This window comes from Chiloscyllium plagiosum, unplaced genomic scaffold, assembly GCF_037043375.1.
Source record: "Chiloscyllium plagiosum isolate Xiang-an unplaced genomic scaffold, Cpla_swu_hap1 HiC_scaffold_8, whole genome shotgun sequence".
NCBI lineage: Eukaryota > Metazoa > Chordata > Chondrichthyes > Orectolobiformes > Hemiscylliidae > Chiloscyllium > Chiloscyllium plagiosum.
This window is the reverse complement of record NW_028270146.1, coordinates 27,371,269-27,393,949: the sequence shown is the minus strand read 5'-3', so window position 1 is coordinate 27,393,949 and position 22,681 is coordinate 27,371,269. Positions and strand designations below refer to the sequence as shown.

Here is a 22,681-nt window from a genome sequence, read left to right as displayed (position 1 = left end):
GTGTTGGGAGTAAAATATAAGCTTGGTTAGGGTATTGATTAAGTGACTGGAAACTGTTGGAATGGAGAGGTGTTTTCAAGTTGTCAAATACTGGATTCTAAAGGAATCTGTGTTGGAGCCTCAGTTATTTCAAATTTACATGAAGGACTTAGAGGAAGGAACAAGCTATGACAGTCAGTTTGCTAAAGATATTTAAGTAGGGAAACAATTTGTAAGCGAAATAGAGGTTGCAAACAGATATCGGTAGGTTAAGTGAGTGATCAAACATTTGGTTAATAGAGTATAATGTGAAAAAATGCAAGGTTGTCAAGAAAATAGAAGTACAGAATATTATTTAAATTGAGACTAACTGCAGAATGCTGTCACAGAGGGATCCATGCACGTGAATTCCAAAAGGATTGCATGCACATAGAGCAAGTAGTTAGGAAGGCAAACAATCCTAACGGAGAGAGGCAAGAAAGTAGAGTTAAGAACAAAAATCATATCATTTATAATCTTATTGAATGGCAGTCTGGGTTCAATGGATATAATGTCTTTTTTTTATGGTTAATGCTAATGTATGAAATGTGACAGTTAAGTTGCACAGTGACATCCAGCAAACAGGGATGTAATAAATAACAGTTAATCTATTTTGTTTTGCTCAAGGGATAAATGCTTTCCACAACACCGAAATAACAACCCCTGCTCTTCAAGTAGTGCCTTGGCACCTTGTACATCACCTGAAGAGGAAGACAGGGCCTTAATATAACTCCTTCTGCAAAAGCCAGCACCTTCTTCGAAATCCAAATTATCATCAACAGTCTCAAGTGTAATTTGAACCCACGATCTTCTAACTAAGAGGCAAGAATTTTTAGAGGGGAAAGACTGAAACTCTCAATGTCTTGAATGATAGGTGAAAGGAGCAGCAGAGGAAGACAAAAACCATTTCCTACGAATTGTTAAGGAATCACTTTGTTAAAGGAATAAGAGGGAAATCAAAAACTGGAAATAATGCTTACTGTTAAAATGTGTCGACGATAATCTGACATTTTAATTCTTTAGTGAATGAGCACAAATAATTAAGCATTGCCTTGCCATACTTTTCAGTTTGGACAGGACTCTGTCCAAATCCCAGAGGATCAGAAAATTTGAAAAATGACTCCAATCTACACAATGTTAACTCCGGAATTATAAAATTGTAGACCAATGAGCATTGGGAAATTGTTGAAAAGTTTTATGAGGCGCAATATAAGTAGTTATTTTGTGGGATATGAGTTCATTGTAGAATAGCAGCATTAGTTTGACAGCACCAACTAGTCCAGACCGATTTTTGGAAAGGGGCAGTAAATTTCGAAAAAGCATTTGATTTGACAATGGTTACCCATTACATTGCAAGAGATTGCTAAAGTAACATATGTGCTGGAAATCTGAAATGGAAGCTGAAACATCTGGCATTCTTGACATCAGGTTGCACCTGTGGAGTGAAATGTACAGTTAACATTTCATTGGTTGATCAAAAATATTCAAGGCCTAACAAACTTTAAGCAAGTCCTGAAGTAAGGAATGGGAAAAGGTGGCAACAAAGCAGAAGATCCGTGATAGAGTGAGAATTAGGGGAATTTAATGACAAAAATGAAGTTACAAGGCAAAGGGAGATCTAACAGCCAAATAAGAAACAAGAAATGAGTCGAGAATAAGTGTAAATATGTATTATAAAATTTTCACCAAAAGCTGTTGTCTAAAAAAATGGAAACATATGTCACAAACAATAGGTGAGGTACTGTTCCTTGTGCTGTCATAGAGTCATGCAACATGGCGATGGACCCCTCGGATAACCTAGTCCATGCTAACCATGTTTCCAAACTAAATGAGTCCCAACTGCCTGAATTTGGCCCATAGCTCTTCAAACCTTTCCTATTTATGGATGTAGGTTTGCTCGCTGAGCTGGCATCTTCCAGCTCAGCGAGCAAACCTACATCCAGAACCACAACCTGAGCTACAAATCTTCTCAAAACTCGCTTTCCTATATTCATAGACTTATCCAAATGTCTTTTAAAAATTATAACTGTACGTACACATACCACATCCACTGGCAGTTCATTCCACACACTAACCACCCTATATAAAAATGTTGCCCTTCATGTGTCATTTTAAAAACTTTTTTGCGCTCACCTTAAAAAATGCACCCTAGTTTTTAAACTCTCCCATCTTAGAGAAAATATCTTTGCTATTCACCTTATCTATGTCCTTCATGATATTATAAACCTCTATTGAGGCACCCTTCAATCTCAAACTCAAAATAGTCCTAGCCTATCCAGCATCCCTCATCCCTGGCAACCTCCTGGTAAATATTTTCTGGCTCCTCTCCAGTTTAATCATATCCCTCCTATAACAGGACAACTGGGATTCCAGGAAAAGCCACACCAATGTCATGACGTCCCAATTCAAAAGTCTGAATGTTGAAGACAAACCTGCTCAATGCCTTCTTCACCAGACTGTCTGCCTATGGCACAAATTTCAGAGAATTAGTTACCTGAGACCTTGTTGCAAGTAAATTCGCTGCTGTTCTGCCCTACATTACAGTGGTCACTACACTGGAGAAACAATGTCAATTGTCAAGTAGTTTGCAATTTCCTGAAACTGTGAAAGGTGTTGAACAAATGCCAGTTTTGTTGTACAGTATTCTGTCAAGTATAGACTCTAATTTACAAAAGTTATGGAGGGGAGAAAAAATGTTTTGTTTTCTTCTGAAGGAATGGAATTTCCTGCGCACCAGAGGTTTAAAAAGCAAGCGACATACTGAGTTACTGATGTATCTATTAACGGTCATTCTGTCTTAGGAAGGCCATTGGAATTTAATTATCTCTTGGCCTAGAAATTATTTGTAATTAACAAATACTCACCTTTCTGTTTACAATGTTTTAACTGTTTGAGGATTTGCTTGGTTACTCTCAAAATCTCCACTTCTGCAAAGAAACAGGTGTTAATTATTCTTCTGCCTTTAAGTTTTCTGAAGGTATTCTTTTCATGTGAATTTTTTTAAAAATTTCAGATGCCTCCCAAACGTGTTGCAGCTGTCAGAACAAGGGCTCCACCCAAGAGAAAGATGGCTGAGGAACTTAAACCAGGGGAAGTGCTGACTGATACTGCCAAGAAGCAATGGAAAATTGGGAAGCCAATCGGCAAGGGTGGATTTGGCCTCCTGTACCTGGGTAAATATAGACAATGGGCCTCTAGCCTCTCAAATGAGAGCTAACATATGCTAACTGTCATGTTGGCTCATCCAATACCTGACGCATAATGTTTAACAGCTCACTGTCTGATAATTGTAAAGGCAGTTTCTGTTTCTAGTGAGGATCAAGGAGCTCTAGTGCTCGTTGCAAGCGAATTTCTCCATCCGGGCTTAAAGTATGATCATCCAGTGGTGTTTGATTTAAAGGTAGTTTATTGCTAAGTGGATAATGGCAGTTTTCTGTGTATAGTATGTCAGGACTTTACAAACTGAAACAGTTTTCTTCACGTGTAAGTCAGTTCCATTTGGTATAATAAGAAAATTATAATTCAACTTGTATTCGTAAAGCTCCTTCAACATAATAAAACATCGCAAGTTTTAACGAGCATCTTGCACACAAATATAAAAATTGAGAGCAGAGGTAAGCTGTCTGTTTCTCAAGCATCTACACCAGGAGCAAGAACTTTAAATCTGTTAGAAAAGCTCAAGGACTGGGGTCTCCATCAGCACGATACTTCTACCTGCCTTGCTCGTGTGTTGTCCCTAGCCACTAACTGAATTCGAGGTAGTTAATCAAGTGGTGTAATTACCTCCTGAAACACAGGTTTCAGATTGTTCCTTTTCTGCTGTGTCACAGTATTTAAGTCTCAGACTCCAGGTCATCACCTCTGAGTGAAAGTTCCTTAAGTAACCTACGCTTGCTGCAGATATGTCACTACAATCCACAATGGGTTCTACCAGCTCCCACAGCATGCAGATTCAATACATTATCTGGCCATGCAATTCTGTTTTGTTCACTTAGTTAGAATTTGTTTTTTTTTTAATTTCCTATTGGCCCTTTCGTTTGTAACCTGTAAATACTTGCCTATTTACCTTTGATGTGAAAGTTACCAATAATAGTCAAATTAGAAGTTATAACCAGCCAGTGAACTTGCAGTTTTCCTGTAATGTCGCACTCTCTTGTGTTGGGTTCCCAATGCTAGGTTTCTATTTATTCTGTTAAAAAATAGAATTGTATAAAATTATAAGCCCAAAAAGCACCTCTTCCCCTCTGCACTGAATTCGCATGCCTCCAGATTTTCTGAACCGTATTTTCACTCAGACTGTTTCACGTTCTGGTTGTGATGTCTCCTTCCTGACTGTGTGCAATTTACTGGGCTGAGATACCCAAAAGACCAAAATTAAATTAGTGGTAATATTTTGGGGGGCTAGTTGAGATTACAGTGATAGGAAGGGGGAAAGTCACAAAGTGATCTGCAGACAAATGAGAATTTTAAATTAATTTCAGTATCGCTTATGTTGGGATGAGATGTGAAGGCTCAGTTAGGTGTTTGAGGATTACACGGTAGCCAGGAAAGACCTAAAGAGTGAGCTCAGAACAGCCAGGAGGAAACATGAGAAATTGTTGGCGAATAGGATCAGGGTAAACCCTAAGGCTTTCTATAGGTATTTAAGGAATAAAAGAATGAGAGAGTAAGATTAGGGCCAATCAAGGATTATAGTGGGAAGTTGTGTGTGGAGTCAGAGGACATGGGGAAGCACTAAATAAATATTTTTCAACAGTATTCACTCTAGAAAATGACAATGCTGTCAAGAAGAATACTGAGATACAGGCTACTAGACTAGGTGTGATTGAGGTTCACAAGGAAGAGGTATTAGAATTCCTGCAGAGTGTGAAAATAGATAAGTCCCCCTGGGCCAGATGGGATTTATCCTAGGATCCTTTGGGAAGCCAGGGAGGAGATTGCCGAGCCTTTGATATTGATCTTTAAATCGTCATTGTCTACAGGAGTAGTGCCAGAAGACTGGAGGATAGCAAATGTGGTTCCCCTGTTCAAGAAGGGGAGTAGAGACAATCCTGGTAATTACAGACCAGTGAGCCTTCCTTCAGTTCTTGGTAAAGTGTTGGAAAAGGTTATAAGAGAGAGGATTTATAATCATCTCGAAAAGAATAATTTGATTAGGGATAGTCAGCACGGTTTTGTGAAGGGTAGCCGTGCCTCACAAACCTTATTGAGTTCTTTGAGAAGGTGACCAAACAGGTAGATGAGAGTAAACCGGGTGATGTGGTGTATATGGATTTCAGCAAGGCGTGCGATAAGGTTCCCCACAGTAAGCTATTGTATAAAATGCGGAGGAATGGGATTGTGGGAGATTTAACAGTTTGGATCAGTAATTGGCTTGCTGAAAGAGGACAGAGGGTGGTGGTTGATGGGAAATGTTCATCCTGGAGTCCAGTTACCAGTGGTGTACCGCAAGGGTCGGTGTTGAGTCCACTGCTGTTCGTCATTTTTATAAATGACCTACATGAGGGTGTAGAAGGGTGGGTTAGTAAATTTGCAGATGACACTAAGGTCGGTGGAGTTGTGGATAGTGACAAAGGATGTTGTAGGTTCCGGAGAGACATTGATAAGCTGCAGAGCTGGGCTGAGAGGTGGCAAATGGAGTTTAATGCGGACAAGTGTGAGGTGATTCACTTTGGTCAGAGTAACCGGAATGCAAAGTACTGGGCTAATTGTAAGATTCTTGGTAGTGCAGATGAGCAGAGAGACCCCGGTGTTCAGGTACACAGATCCTTGAAAGTTGCCATCCAGGTTGTTAAGAAGGCATACAGTGATTTAGCTTTTATTAATAGAGGGATCGAGTTCCGGAACCATGAGATTATGCTACAGCTGTACAAAACTCTGGAGTATTGTGTACAGTTCTGGTCACCGCATTATAAGAAGGAAATGGAAACTTTGGAAAGGGTGCAGAGGAAATTTACTAGGATTTGCCTGGTATGGAGGGAAGGTCTTGCAAGTAAAGGCTGAGGGACTTAAGCTGTTTTCATTGGAGAGAAGAAGGTTGAGAGGTGACTTAATAGAGACATAGAAGATAATCAGAGGGTTAGATAGGGTGGACAGGGAGAGCCTTTTTCCAAGTATGGTGACGGCAAGCACGAGGGGGCATAGCTTTAAATTGAGGGGTGATAGATATAGGACAGATGTCAGAGGTAGTTTCTTTATCCAGCGAGCAGTAAGGATATGGAATGCTTTGCCTGCAACGGCAGTAGATTCGCCAACTTAGTCGTCATTGGACAAACATATGGACATACATGGAATAGTGTAGGTTAGATGGGCTTCAGATTGGTATGACAGGTCGGCGCAACATCGAGGGCCAAAGGGCCTGTACTACGCTGTAATGTTCTATATATCCTTGATCAGGTCCACAAAGGCCACATCTGAACTTTTCTTGACAGCAGAACTTTGAATCCTGGCAGAAATAGATGGACGATAACATTGTAAGCATTATCTTAAAATTAACTTGTCAGTTTGAGATGAGCTTGCTGCAATTCCCATATGAAGGAGGAAGGCATCTTTGCTGTTTGCTGACAATGTATATTAGTCTATTCTATTCCTGTGATGAACATTAGAGTTGATTGTACTTTTTTGCAAGCATTATCTCCTGTAGTTTGTGAACTCGTGCTTAACAATAAGCTTTACTAGCTTAGATAAGGGATGAAAAATTAATTAGAAAGCATTGAAATGATCATTGACAGCAGTTTGGTGAGATCCATGAACTTGGTCATCTGGATTCCAGATATAAATACAGGAATTACTTTATTGAAGGTTGGCTGAGTATTAGGAATGTTGGGCATGCCTATTCTTCTTCCCTGACCAATGCTCACACTTCCCTTACTAATGTGGTGATCCATATGCCAACACTGTCCTGATGAGTCACTGCCATTCTTTGAGATTCACTGAAATTGGCAAAGTTGACAATTGTCAATACTTGGTATGATAGATCAATAAGCATTACATATTAAGCGTTAGCATGTAATTTTACTAACTAGCTGACTGGGTGTTTAGAAACAGTGCAGTATTTTCTAGGAACCTAACACAAATTATGCATTTAAGTAGATAACACAATTATGCATTCTCCTGAAATTAATCTGTAGTTTAATGTACTAGCCCCCTCAGTTCATATTTTTTAAATTTGTTTTATTTATAAAATTGTCATTAATGTAGTTAACCATCAAAATAATTCTTAAATGTTGAACTACCTCACATCTGAGAATTCATTGTAATTTTAAAACTTGTTTGACTTGTGTTTGATTCCTTGGTTAGGTAGTTTAAACAATGAAGAAAGCAAATAAACCTGACTTTTAAATGAAAAATAAATGAGTATGACTTAATCAGCTTGGAAGCTAAAGAATGCAGAAATAAATGACATGACTATAGTATGAGATGTATTTGGGAAATATAGTTGTGGAGCTCAACTTATGATTAGGCAGAGGATATGTATGTATAAAGTGGGAACAGAAGTTGGCCATTCAGCCTCTTCCAGTCTGCTCATCATATCAAGATGTTGGTTGATCTGAGTATGGCCTCAATTCCACTGTCCTACCTACAGGATCTGGGAGAATCCGTGTTTCAGCAGCACAATTTGGCTATAACATTTCTGAAGAATTAGGGAACGATATTTTTGAGAATGCTTACCTCCATTGGCAATAGCACAATTCCAGCGGGGATCAGTTCCTGCGCTTCATTCTGCGTTTGTGCTGATGTCAGTGCCAAAATCTCCGTGCTGATCTGCGCATACGCCAATGTTTGTGCCTTTCTGCACATGTGCCGTGCCCCGCATGCATGGTATCGGTATCGATCTTTGTGCCATTCTGTGCAAGCGTGATGTTATTGCCGGTCTTCATGCTGTCCTGTGCATGCACTGATGTCAGCTGACAACAGAGCAGCTTCCTGTGCAAGCTACTGTACAGCAAGCAGCTTTCTTACATTTTTTAGATGTACGGTGTTAACTTTACTTTTGTTTCATTAATACATATGATTTCAACCTTCATTCAGGCTGTGCTATACTTGGCATTAGATTTTTGAGCGATTGTGAGTGATATTTAATGCTGGTCTGCATCTAACCCCACTTTTCCCATAGGCTTCATTATTTCTACTATGCAATTTTCTATTAAATGAGGTTTCACTGGAACGCAACTGTGGTGTTATAGGAAACCATCTGTATTCCCAATACCCTTTGACTACCTCATTCATCAAGAAGCTAGTTACCTTTGCCTCAAAAATATCCAAGGACTTTCTTCCTCAAAGGCAATGGAAGAAAACTATGACTGAGAAAAAGTCTCTTTCATCTCCATCTTGCATGGGTCCTCCCTTATTTTTAAGCCAGTTCTCCTAGGTCTAATCTCTCCCACAAGCAAAATTATCCTTTTAGCTTACATTCTGGCAAGTCCCCTCAGTATCTTCAATTATTTCAACAAGATGACTTCTCGTTCTTCTGAACTCAAGTAGGTACCAGCCCATTCTTCCTGTCCAATCATTCGTCATAAGATGTCCCCCATGAATGCACCCATGCCCTCACATTTGCATATCAGTTGAGTGAACTCTGAACTATTTCTATAATTTGTTGTTTAAAAACTGTACACAGTACTCCAGATGTGGCCTTATCACTCATACATTGTAGCATAGCATCCTTACTTCTATGTTCCCTTGGAGCAAATGACAATGTTTCATTTACCTTCTAATCAATGAAAGGTAGTTACCGTACATTAATTATTCCCCAAACTGAAGACTGTTGACTCCCTGTGGGCATTCATTCGTCTCATTGTATTGGATGAGGTGTTTGAGCATTGCTTTAGTACAGCTCACATTTGTACCTTTAGAAAAGGAAAAACAGTGATGCAGCATTTATTATGGAAATAATACATCAAAAGATAGCTGAATGTGGAATCAGATTCTGTCATTGAATTCCTCATGTTGGCATAGCCATAGAGATGTACAGCACAGAAACAGACCCTTTGGTCCAACTTAACCATACTGACCAGATATCCCAACCTAATCTAGTTCCATTTGTCACCACTTGGCCTATATCCCTCCAAACCCTTCCTATTCAAGTACCATCCAGTGGCCTCTTAAATATTGCAATTCTACCAGCCTCCACTTCCTCTGGCAGCTCATTCCATACAAGCACCTTCCTCTGCATGAAATATTTGCCCCTTAGATCCCTTGTATATCTTTCCCCTCTCACCCTAAACCTATGCCCTTTAGTTCTGGACTCCCTCACTCCAGGGAAAAGACTTTGTCTATTTATCCTATTTGCCCCTCATTATCCTATAAACCTCGATAAGGTCACCCCTAAGCCTTTGCTCCAGTGAAAACAGCTCCAGCCTATTTAGCCCCTCCCTGTAGCTCAAATCCTCCAACCCTGGCAGTATCCTTGTAAATCTTTTCTGAACCCTTTCAAGTTCAGCAACATTCTTCCAATCTTTTGTATGTACTTTATGAAAAGGTCTAAAAGAACTTGTCAACCTTCTTTCCTGATTACAAAAAGCCAGATTTCTACGAAATTGAAAGCATCATTAAATGGTCGATGTATAAAATGGGATGCAAGTCAAATTTCAAAGCATAGCTATTTGTATATTGCATTCTGCATGCTGCAGCTCAATAATATAATTTGCAAATCTCACAGAGACAAGTGACGATTATTCACTCTGATAGTGTGGAACATACTAAAAGTTGTTATTGTAGTCACATCTGTTTATGCTGTTGTTGTTGATTTGCCACAGTCTAGTGCATATGGTCACTGTCATCCAATAAGATGGGGTTTAAGTATTTTCCACTGGGAATGTAGGAAGTCCAAGTCTGAATAAATAATTTGTTCCTTTTCTCATGTTGCAACATACATGTGTAATTTGCATGTTGATTCCTTTTGTAATTCCTCTAAATTCAGATGACTAATAAAAGTCTAAATGTTGGAAAAATGGCCAGAACGAGTTTGAGTCAAATCATTTTGTTTCATGGTTTTGGGGAATGTTTTCCCATTCTCGTTAAACAAAATACTATAAAATATGCGTGTGTTATTTTAAGCGACTGTAAAAATTGCTTCAGCTGCAATGTTAACTGGATTTCTCTACTTTGTTTGGTCATGCCATCCTACTTCTTGAGACATTGACATGAATATTAGTTACCAAATCTGCTACAGGAGCCTAATTTGCTTTAGATCTGTCATTCCTGATGAAGGGCTTTTGCCCGAAACATTGATATTCCTGCTCCTTGGATGCTGCACCACTCTTTAAGCCAGACTTAGCAATCCTGGGACCTTCAAGCTGACTTGACAATAATTGAACTTTCTCTTTCCCTTCTCCCAAATAGTAGTCACTTGGTTCCACAGGGTATGATAATTTACATGCTATAATGTAATGTGTGAAATTATTTAGATTTGGAATGGGTTGTAAGAATATAAGAAATTTGAAGAGGCGTAGGCCCTCCGACCCGATATAATTGCCATAAGATGTCTTTACTAAAATGCACAATTCCTTTGCAATAAAGGTAAATGTACTTTCTGCTTTTCTATTCCAAGCTCTAGCTGTATATTAATTTTGATTCTTGTGTAGAGAACCAATATTTTACAATGTTTCGCCATTTAAAAATATAGTTAGTTATTCCTACCAAAGTTGGAGACTTCACTCCTCTGCATTTCTATTTTCTTTCATGCTCACTTAACCCCACTATTCTTTTGCAACTTCTTTGTGTCTCAACAGCTTTCTTTTCAACTAAATTTGTATCACAGCATTGTATCCTGTTCCCTCATCAGCAATTAGAATGTTTTCGGTCTCAAATACTTAGAATATGTGATCCTTGTGGCACTTCACTAGTCATCCACCAACTTGAATATGACCAGCTTAATTATATTCCCTGGATTCTATCTGCATGTAATCGTGCTAATCTCCTGTGCTCTACTTTGAATATGATCATTTGTGTATTGCTTTACTGAATGTTTTTTTTGAGAATCTCAAGTATGTTACATTCACTATCTTGCTAGTTAAAGCCTCAAAGCTCTAAAACAGATTTTGTCGAGCATGATTTCCCTTTCATAAATACATGTTGAGTTCACCCAGTGATATCAGTTTTCCGATTACTATTATCAGGCTAATTGATCCGTTGTTTCCCTTTTGTTTCTCTCTGTCCTCTTTTTGAATAACAAATTTCCTTTTTATCAATTCCCAGACAGCACTCTAGGACCTTGATTTCTGAAAGATCAACTGTATTCGCTATCCCTGTAACAATGTTTCTTAAAGCCCTAGTTTATGGGTCTTCAAGGCAAGGGGATTTATCAGTTTTTAGCAATTTATCAATTTGTTTCATTCTATTGATTTACTACTGCTAAGTATTCCTGCTACTTGTTTTTCCCTCTTTCCAGATTTTTGTTTTCTATAAAGATAGAAAAAAACATTTTTCTGATATCTGTTCTGTTCCCTCTTTCCCCATGAAAATGTTTCCTTACCCTGCTTCTAAGGTTTCACGTCTGTTTTTACTAGTTTCTTCCCTTTTACATACCTGTGGAAGCTTTAACAATCTGGTTCTCGCTATTGCTGGTCTATTCCATATTCAATTTTCTCTTCCTGTCTACTTATTGGTTATGTATTGACTCTGGAATCCTCCTACTCCTCAGGCTTATTATTGTTATTCTAATGAGCCTTTTTAAGTCCAATATTATCTTTAACTTTTCTGTTAGTTGTGATTGAGCCACGTTTTGATGAAATTACGGAACTGATATTTCAGTTGACTGAAATTAGGTCCATATTTCAACTTTGTTTTGTTTTTAGCTGATGAAAATTCTGACAAAGCAGTTGGAAATTGTGCCTCATATGTCATTAAAGTGGTAAGTACAAGCACACTTGTGCCTTATATGCTGACATGTGAATTATATTGAAATACACTAGTATGCTTAACTTCTGTCATTTCTTCTTGAGGCTGTCAAATGCTGTGTTTAGTTAGACCATGCCATGCCTCGTGGGAAAATATGTGCAGAAAACTAAATCTGACCTCCAGGCTGCACACAACATCTTTGAGACCCTGAAGGAAAGGTAAATAGTTGATTCTGTTGAATGGTTCCCAAAGTAGACTGTCAAAAGACATGTTTGGTAGTACACCTCCTGGCCAGAGTTGTCAAACAAGCACCATGATTTAGCTTGGATGTTGGTGAGAAAGATCTTTCCTGTTACATCATTCACATACATACGACTTCTCAGTGCCATTGCATGCTCTTCTCGGGCCGCTTGATGGGGAAAGAGGTTGCTGTCTGTCTCCTGGAATTTGTATTGTGAAGAACATCTGTGTAGAGATGTGTAACTTTTTGACATGGTTCATTATGAGCTGCTCTGTAACACAAAGTTCTTCTGTATGAAGTGATCCCAGAGGCGTGCATGAGACAAATATCAGCTGCTGCTGAAAGGTCATCAAATATTGGCTAGAAGTGCAATTTGGTCTACCAATAATTTGTTGGCATTTCTGTAGAAAGAGCTTTCCATGACAATGTTTCAAACTGGAGCATTCCAAAGTCCAGCACTATATATTGAGGGACACTCCAAACTTTATGGGTCAATTGTCAGAAAGACCGAAAAGCAAAATAGTGCAAATGCTGGAAATCTGAAAGAAAAACAGAAATTGTTGGTGAAATTCGGCAAGTCTAGCGGCATCTGTGGAGAGAGAGGAAAAACAACCAACATTAAGGGAAGGCAATGACCTCGTGTCATTATCGTTGGACTGTTAATCCAGAGACCCAGATAATGTTTTGGGGACCTGGGTTCGAATCCTGCCACGGCAGATGGTGGAATTTGAATTCAATAAAAATAATCTGAAATTGAGTCTAATGATGACCATGAATCCATTGTCAGTTGTTGTAAAACAAAAACTCATCTAGTTCATTGATGTCCTTTTAGGAAAGGAAACTGCCACCCTTACCTGGTCTGGCCTACATGTGACTCCAGACCCACAGCAATGTGTTTGACTCTCAACTGCCCTCTGGGCAATTAGAAATGAGTGATAAATTCTGGCCTAGACAGCGGCGCTCTCATCCTGTGAATGAGTGAAAAAAAGTCTGACCTGTTGAGTTTCACTTCTCTTTCCATGCCACAAATGAGGAAAAGAGAGAATTTAACGCTCCCCTACATTGGGACATGTGTAAACTTTCCCTGGTTGTATTTATTAGTAAATGTGTTCTGTGAATGTAAATAGCATGTTACTACATCTAGAATTTTATTTATTATATTTGACTTAATTGGATCTATATTGCACTGTGAACTGCTATACTTGAATTGCACTGTAATATGCCTTGACAAATGCTGTATGTTCTTCAGAAGGATGTTCTGCTTGTATCAAACATCTGGTTACTAGTTAACCTGAACAATCCAGATTGGCTTTGAGAAAAACTGATTTTTGACAGTGGAACCGCAGAAAAGTGTCCTCTTTAAAAAAAGTTTAAGATTTGAAGCTTTAAGACCTGTTCTGAAAATGAGTAGATTTGTCTTTCAAATTGGGTAATACTTGAATTTTGTGCAAGTTTACTCCCTGGATTTGGCAGGCTGTATCATGGAGAATATAATCCATGCAAGGCTGGATTATGTATCTGTCTATCCATTTATTTGATTTGTACAACTCAAGGATAGAATTCATCAGTTGTGATTGTGATAATGTGAAACGGACATTTTGAAAAAAAAACAAGGCTGCTTAGAATTTTGCTGTAATCTTTTCTTTCAATAATCCCACATAATGTGGGACCTGCACTAAAAGAGAAGCAGGAACCCCTACGCTATTGGCTACCATTGTGCCTCTGCTTTCCACCTGCCTGCCTCAGAACTGTTTTATCAACCTTGAACTGCATTGTTGTGCTGGCACAATGAACAGATCTTGTTTATAAACCAGCACCCATAAGATTGGGCTGCTACCAAATAAATATTAGTGTAAAGATTGTTTCTTTTTCTTTGTTTTGTTTCACGATGAAGTCTAAGTTAAGGTAATCTCAGAGGCTTGGTTCAGGCATGCAGGAGTCATTATTTTCTAAATGCTAACTGTACAGTTTAACAGATGAGAAATGGTCTTGGATTGGCCATCTCCTGCAGCAATTCTTAGTTATTTTTCCTTACTTTTCTCTGGATTGTCCCTAATGCTTAGAACCCTGCAAGCACAATGTGATTTCAGTTAATTTTCTTTTGGATGAGTTACTTAGTTCATTTTCATCCCAGGATTATTTAATATTGAGAGGGGGTTGGCCTGGTAGAATCTGTTACTGTAGCAGCTTGTGTAAGGCAGAGGGGTAAGACAGTTGTTAAAAGCAAATTACTGCGGATGCTGGAATCTGAAACCAAAAGAGAAAATGCTGGAAAATCTCAGCAGGTCTGGCAGCATCTGTAAGGAGAGAAAAGAGCTGACGTTTCGAGTCTAACTGACCCTTTGTCATGAGATCTGACAAAGGGTCAGTTAGACTTGAAACGTCAGCTCTTTTCTCTCCTTACAGATGCTGCCAGACCTGCTGAGATTTTCCAGCATTTTCTCTTTTGGTTTAAGACAGTTGTTGTAGGGTTAAAGCACATGGCTGGTAAAGCCAGGGAAATTGCCAATCAGAAGATTCCGTCTCTACTAAATGTTTGAAATGCCAGGGCTGGCTCTAGAGTTTTTAGCAGATCGTTAATACAGTGAGTACGATTATCTGTTCTGTTGTAGGCATTTGGGACATTTGGACAAGTAGTATCAGACTGTGATGTTGCATTGATGACATTGGATCATGTGATGTTTGCAAATGTATTATCTTTTTTATGGTTGGCTCCCCTGTACTTAGGAATCTTTATTAAAGTTTAGTGCCAGCATCTGTTAAAGAGGGAAAACAGAGGGCAGAAAGAAAAGGAGGCCATGCTCTTCACTTCTCCCCTTGCTCTTGATTCCACAGTTAGCTTCTGCCTCTTCCCCCAACTTCATTCATTTCCTAGAATCTGTATTGTAACCTTGCTTTCCTTTAATCATCATTAATTAGCTAACTTTGTATAGGGCACAATTTCTAAATTTGGACATGGTGCAAAATTTAGAATTGCTGTAAACTGAGAGAAACCTCAAAAGAACATACCTTAGTGGAATGGCTGAACATCTGGAAGATAAAATTTAGAGCAGAGCAGTGCGGAATGATTTATTTTGGTTGGAAGAGTATGGCGAGACAGTATAAAATGAGAGGGGCAACTCTAAAGAGGATGCAGGAGCAGAAGAACTGCAAATAATGTACCCACGTAATTGGAGGTGGCAAGGCAGGTAAAGAGTGGTTGATAAAAGTTAGATGATCCCATGATTTAAACATGGGGATAAAGTGGAAAAGTAAACAAGTTATGTTCATCTTTTAGAAACAATGGTATGTCTTCAACTCGAGTTTCAGGCATGAGGAACTTGACTGATAGATTGGAGAAGCTGGGACTGTTCTCTTTCAAGATGAATGTTCAGAGAAAATTTCATAGATATTCGCTCATGAGGGGTCTGGACAAAAATACATGGGGACTTAAAAAGAAACTGTTCTCTGTCATAGTGATTGAGAAGCAGATGGTACAGATTGTAAGGTAGTTGGCAGAATTGGTAATTGGGATATAGTTAAAACATTTTGCGGTGTGGTTATGACCTGGATGCACTGCTTCAGAATGTGAAGGCAGGGTTAACTGAGGCTTTCAAAAGAGAATTAGATCATTATTGAAACCTAAAATTGGCTATGCGATGAAGGTAGCAAAGTCCCACGAGGCAAAATACTTTGACAGTCAGCCAACATAGGTAGAATGTTCTCTAATGCTGTAATCATTCTGATCCTATGTATATTTTTACCATTGCTTCATATGCTGAAGCAATTTTCCTTGGTGAAGAAAATAAACAGTTGTTACTTTGACTTGATTAATTTTCGCATTTCCGTTTTTAATGCCTCAATTGACTTCTAACCCATTGAATTAGCATTGAGACAATATCTTTGACTAAATGATGCTATTCTGTTGTTTTTACCTGTTTGATTAGGAGTTGTTGAAAAATGTGCTGGTAGGACATTTTGTAATTCCTGTCAAATGAGATACAAAGTGTTCTGATAAGGCTAGGTTTGAAAATTAGACACATGGCTTTTATAAATTAGTAAAATGGTCATTTAAAACTAATGCTAAAATCTCTTCCAGTGAATGTTTTTTTAGAAAGTTGTGTTGTGAAATATAAATCCTTTTGGTTGTTTTTCTGAGTAGTGTGGTAGTAGAAATCATCTGGTTTGTTATGCTGTGCAATTCTTCTGGGCCTCGTCAAATGGATTGCTGTAATGGCACCATAGCCACTTTATCATTCATCAATTATAATATCAGCACCAATTTTACCTTTAAAATTTTATGTCAGATAATATTCGGAAACTCTCTTCAATTCATTTACCACTGCATTTTCAAAGTTATAATTATTTATCTTTGGCTGTTCATTTACTACATTTCTGCATCTACTGATCTACTCACTTCTATATTTAATGCCCTAATCTCCTTCAAGACAGTTACTGTCACACTGGCCATCTCACTGATCGCTTATTTCAAATTGTTTAAGTTCAATGAATACAGACTTGAATGACTTTGGCTTTCAACTGGTTTAATCCTGTCACCACCTGGATCTGACTGGACCACGTAAAGCACTGTCAGATTCTGCTCTTATCTGCCAAAAGTGAATGATTTCTGATCATTCTGGAAAACAAGTATCAGCTTCTGTTCTCTAGTGTGTACAACCTTGAACACTGCTCCCCTATTTCATTGGCCCTTGCCTGCAACAACTAACGTGAGATACTCATAACTTTGTTGGACGAATAGCTACTTAAAACACTTCAACTGTCTGTGCTGGTTCACCTCCTCACCACCATCACCAGGCTAAAGCCCCCAAATCACTGCTGCCTATCGCTGACATTTTTGTTGTTTCTATGCTGTTTCTCTGGAACCCTCCATGCTCACCTTGTCTGAGATGAGTCGTTAATGAGTCAAATCTCCTTGCCCTTATCCTTACTGCTGATGACCCAACTTCCATTCAAATGTATGTTTATGATTTTCTGTACTCTTTAATACCTCCAAGCAAGCCTCCACCTTTGTTATAGTGCAGAATGAGCTCTTACCAAAGTCAAAATTACATCTTAAATAGTTTTGCTGTTAGTAAATCCATTCTTTCGTCCCCTTTGTCTATAACTTTTGGCATGGTTAGCGATTCCCCTCCCCTCTATTGCCTTTCTTTCTTCTCTGAATTGGGTTAAATTGTACACTTGTGATTCCATTTCTTGTATATCAATTTAGAGCCATAGCTACAATAGCTTATCTTCCGAATTCCTTGTGGTTGTTTTTCGATTCCTCAAGGCACTAACCTTGTCCCATTCCTATATCTCATGTATGTGTAGTTCCTTCATAGCAAGTTCATACCATCCATTTTCACTCTATGCTGGTCAACCCCTATCTCTTCATTATGTCTCGATTCTCCTCTGACTATCTGTCGCATTGCTTTATGCAAGTCACTACACTGAGTGGACATTTCCTCCAAGTAAACACTTCAATATTTGGGAAGACTGAAGCCTGTATTCAGCGTGTCAGTCTCCCTTTCAAATGTCCAGCACCTACCACTGACTGCCTTTCTCCTTGGCAATTGGGTCTGTGGCTGAACTGTTGCTTGATTGAGGTAATACTTGATCCTGCAGTGAACTGTATACAATATATATGCACCATGATGCGAACTATCTGTTTTCACCATTATCCAACTTGATCTCCACTCATCTACTAACACCATGTTTTTGTTGCCTGGAAACTTGACTGGTTCTGTGTACAACTGACCTATCTTCTGACATTCAACCCGCCATAAACTTGATGTCATCCAAATCTTTGTTTCCTAACTTGCAATAATTCTTGGTCATCTATCTGACTTGTGCTTGCTGACCTACAGAAGTTCATGGTTAAGCAATGCTCAATTTATATTTCTCGTTTTTATTTTCTAATCCTACCTTCTTATCTCCATTCTCTTTCAGCCATATAAGTTGCTGAGATTTTTGCTATCCTTGAATTCTGGGCTCTCGAGCATCCCTAATTTTAAACAATAAATTGAGTAATCACTCATAAGTATGCCAAAGTCCTAAGTTCTGTGATTGTCTAAATAAATCCATCTCATTGATGAAACTCAGAGTCATGGCGATGTACAGCACGGAAACAGAACCTTCGGTCCAACTCGTCCATGCCAACCAGATATCCCAACCTAATCTAGTCCCACTTGCCAACACCTGGCCCATATCCCTTCAAACTCTTACCATTCATATACCCATCCAGATGCCTTTTAAATGTTGCAATTGTATCAGCCTCCAACACTTTCTCTGGCAGCTTATTCCATACACACACCACCCTTTGCATGAAAAGGTTGCCCCTTAGATCTCTTTTATATCTTTCCCCTCTCACCCTATTCCCTCTAGTTCTGGACTGCTCCACCCAGGGAAAAGATCTTCTCTATTTGCCATATCCATGCCCCTCATGATTTTATAAATCTAGTTAAAGTCACCCCTCAGCCTCCGATGCTCCAGTAAAAACAGCCCCAGACTTTTCAGCCTCTCCCTGCAAGTTTAAATCCTCCAACCCTGACAACATCCTTAAATATTTTCTGAACCCTGATGATTTGACTGAATGTCTCTGGATTATTATTGAAATGTTCAAAATATTATGGTTTCAATCATACACAGTTTATAGAATCCTAATGTGTGTCTCTTCTGTTTTTAGGAACCCAGCACCAATGGACCACTTTTTTCAGAACTCAAGTTTTATATGAGAGCAGCAAAACCAGAGCTAAGTGAGTTCAAGTATATTGCATGTGAAAGATCAGTTGTCATGTAGTGTGGAAGTAACTGACTTTCCTAAAACTAACCTGTGAACAAATTGGATCTATGAAATTGGATTTGTTTGTAAGTGCTAAATATTCATTACATAAGCGTTGCATATTTAGTGGAAATGCTGGTGATTGTTTGGTTTACTGCATCAATCCTGTACCCATTGATTCTGTATTTGTGAATGTTCTGTTTAAATAATTGCTCATGTCCATAAGTAGTAATTTTAAAACTTTTGGTGCTAATCTGAGTGCAACGCAGAAACTGTAGCATTTTCTTTAGTCATCAGCTGGGTTTATTTGAAAATATGACATACATCTGTATCCAAGTTCTAACATGCTGTCTGTTGATCACTTCCTTATCTATGGATGCCCGTTGCTGATCTTTTCAATAATAATTGCTGACAGACTGGCAATTGTGGCATTTAGTATGAAGTGCTGTTGTTGCTCAGACATATTCTAGTCAAATAACTTTGTATCTATCTCAAAAATATATTTTCCTATTTTCCTAAGACTGTTCAAGGTTATGAGAAGTACAATTGTGCTTCTCTTGGACAATAGCGTCATAATGTATTTGATGTAAATTATTTTATCCAAACTTTTTTTGTGATTTTTTTTTTCTTTCCACAGTTCATAGCTGGATAGCATCCCGCAAATTAAATTATCTTGGTGTACCCAAGTATTGGGGCTCAGGACTATATGATAAAGGAGGCAACAGGTAAGCTTGTATGCAGCCTATCATGCATTGCAGGTCAGTGGAGGTGTATTTTGACTCTAGAATATGCATTAATCCCCAGAGTTTTTGCAGTGAATTGATTTTCTTCAATTTTGTGGCCTTCGGAGCTCCATCAAGCTGAAAGCACATGTTGTTTCAAACTGAAGCTTTATTGTCTTTAGAGCGTTTACTATTAACTGCTGCTGCTTCCAATCATAAAATAAGATTAGTTTCCGTGAATGGCCACTGTGTGGCACATCTTGCTCCCAACTTTGACAAAGCCTGCTTCCTGGCTAACTTGCATACTGCTACACTATTTTCCAAATTGCTGGAAAGTGGTCATTGTCCCTTGAGGCGAAGGCTCCTTCCTATGCCTTGCTTTCCTCCTTTTATCACTTTTTTTTTAAAGTTACCTTTGACCAAGCTTTTGATTGCCTGACCTAATTTTTCCTGGTGTGACTAAATATCATACTTCATTATATAATGCTCCTGTGAAATGCCTTGGGCCACTTCATTATGTTGAGTTATGTGGATAAAGGTTGCTGTTGAAAATTTTTACACATTACAGTTTGAGAAGCTAAATATAGTTCCGGAAAGTGCATGTTCATGTAAATTTTCTCACACTCATGCGTTGCTTTTCAAGGGGCACTACTTGTATTCTTGTCCAAACTGATTGGAACCAATCAAATCAATTGTGACATACTTTGTAATACAAAGTTAAAATTTGAAAGAAATGGATTAAATTGCGAATCTGTGTCCTGTTGAATTGAATTTGAGATCATTAAAATGTTTTATTTTGTTTCAGTATATGTTCAAAGGGCTTTGGAGATAGTGGGCAGCACGGTACTCGGTGGTTACCACTGCTGTCTCACAACACCAGGGTTCCAGATTCGATTCCAGCATTGGGTGACTGTCTGTGTGGAGTTTGCACATTCTCCCCGTGTCTGCATGGGTTTACTCCGGTTTCCTCCCACAATCCCAGGATGTGCACATTAAATGAATTGGCCATGCTAAATTGCGCCATAGTGTTAGATCAGTTAGTCAGAGGGAAATGGGTCTGTGTGGGTTATTCTTCAGAGGGTTGGTGTGGACTGGTTGGGCCGAAGGGCCTGTTTCTACACTAGGTAATATATAATATATATATAAAACTGGGGTTAATTGCTTATACGATATTACTAAGGTAGTTGAAGATTGGGATAGATCAACACACCCTATTAGATCGGGAGATAGGAACAGAAATGGGCGGTCCACTCAGATCAACAGAGAAAACTCCTGGTGGGGGCTTTGTTTGGTTTAATGTAATTTAAATTAAGTATTAGCACAGGGAAAATGACCATGTCCTGTGGCAGTTTGTTGAATAGTTACTATAAATCTGTTCTTCCTTTATTCTAATTTATCTCTGTTGATAAATAAATAGTGGCAGATTTGTCACATTTATTCAGTTATTAGACAAAAATGACTCATCCTACTTAAGTCATGTTACATACCAGTCGGAGTGTGGTGCTGGAATGGCACAGCAGTTCAGGCAGCATCCGAAGAGCAGGAAAATCGGCGTTTCGGGCAAAAGCCCTTCATCATGTTGCATGCTAGTAGGGATGGTTATCATTTAAAAGAAAATTTTAACATCTTGATTTAAACAGTAGCTCAATGCCACAAGACTACTTTTTCTAAACAAGAATCTTCATTATATACATATAAATCTTAAATAAAGCAAATACAATTAACTTCTAATATGTACTTGTACACCATGTTGTTGTGCACTCAAATTTACTTAAATTCCCCCATTAGTTCTCATGGGATGCATCAATCTAAAAGTTATGGGAAAAATAGCCCCTGTGTACACTGCAGTCCTCTGGAAACTTAGCTTTAATTCCCCTTGGTTCCAACTATTCTTCAAGGCAAAAGTTTAATTTGTCTTAATAGACTGGATGCACAATTGTTTTCGTTCTGGCTACTTGAAAGCTAAGCTGTTTCAATTACTGCCTTCAAACTAGGCAACCATCAGGTGTCTGTTCCCTCACAACATTCAAACTGAGGTTAATCCTCACCTGCATTTCACAGTTTGAATCATATTTGTTTATAGTGCAGGTATCCTAAGTAAAAGTTACTCCAACTATGTCTTAGATTAGATTAGATTACTTGCAGTGTGGAAACAGGCCCTTCGACCCAACAAGTCCACACCGACCCGCCGAAGCGCAACCCACCCATACCCCTACATTTACCCCTTACCTAACACTACGGGCAATTTAGCATGGCCAATTCACCTGACCTGCACATCTTTGGACTGTGGGAGGAAACCAGAGCACCCGGAGGAAACCCACGCAGACACGGGGAGAACGTGCAAACTCCACACAGTCAGTCGCCTGAGGCGGGAATTGAACCCGGGTCTCAGGTGCTGTGAGGCAGCAGTGCTAACCACTGTGCCACCGTGCCGCCCACATATTAGTAAGCTGAAAGTCACATGGGCTGCAGCTAATGTTTCCAATAAACATTCAAATAAATTGAAACTAGAGTGCATCCCTTAGCATCATTCTTCTCCATATTGAAACCCCCTGAGCTGGCTACTCAAACCAACTTTGATTAATTATCCATAATTTGCTTCATCAGATCAAATAAGGCATTGTAAACTGGTTTTGCAATAGTGAAGACTTCGCTGAATGCATTTAAACTAATTTTGTCTTACTCCAAATTAAAAGTATCTCTCTGGGCTGCGGTTCTTGCAAGCATTGCAAATATTGTCTCTAGCTCTTTGGCTAATAAGCTAGGTGGATTTTTTTATGGTCATGTTTCTAATTGTTAACTTCTTAAGCAAACATGGGCCCGATCTTTTAAGACTTAATAGCCTCTTAGTTTACTTTAATTTCATTTACTTCAATTCCTGACGTTAAAACATTTGATTCCCACACCTAAATCTATACTAAAACACATAACCAAGTACTGGGTATTCCTAACAATATGACAGAAGGTCTACTGCAGGCCCCTATCAAGTATTTACAGGCAACTTGCTTAAGAGTTTCATTTTGGTGTGGGGTCACAGTCATCTTTGAGTAGATCTTAGGACAGAATTTAAATAGCGTTAAAGGTATTTGACAATGCAGT

At 38.8% G+C, this 22,681-nt stretch overlaps 1 protein-coding gene across 1 annotated transcript in view; it reads left to right on the top strand.

Moving 5' to 3' along the window:
* The first annotated feature begins 663 nt into the window (after window positions 1–663).
* Window positions 664–22,681, top strand: part of vrk1 (VRK serine/threonine kinase 1) — a 65,010-nt gene continuing 42,992 nt past the window's right edge. The window contains exons 1-5 of the mRNA XM_043697154.2: window positions 664–840; window positions 3,032–3,191; window positions 11,817–11,872; window positions 18,765–18,834; window positions 19,498–19,585. Coding sequence (XP_043553089.1) covers window positions 3,032–3,191; window positions 11,817–11,872; window positions 18,765–18,834; window positions 19,498–19,585 — 374 coding nt within the window. The 5' untranslated portion in view covers window positions 664–840. The remainder of the gene's footprint in view (window positions 841–3,031; window positions 3,192–11,816; window positions 11,873–18,764; window positions 18,835–19,497; window positions 19,586–22,681) is intronic.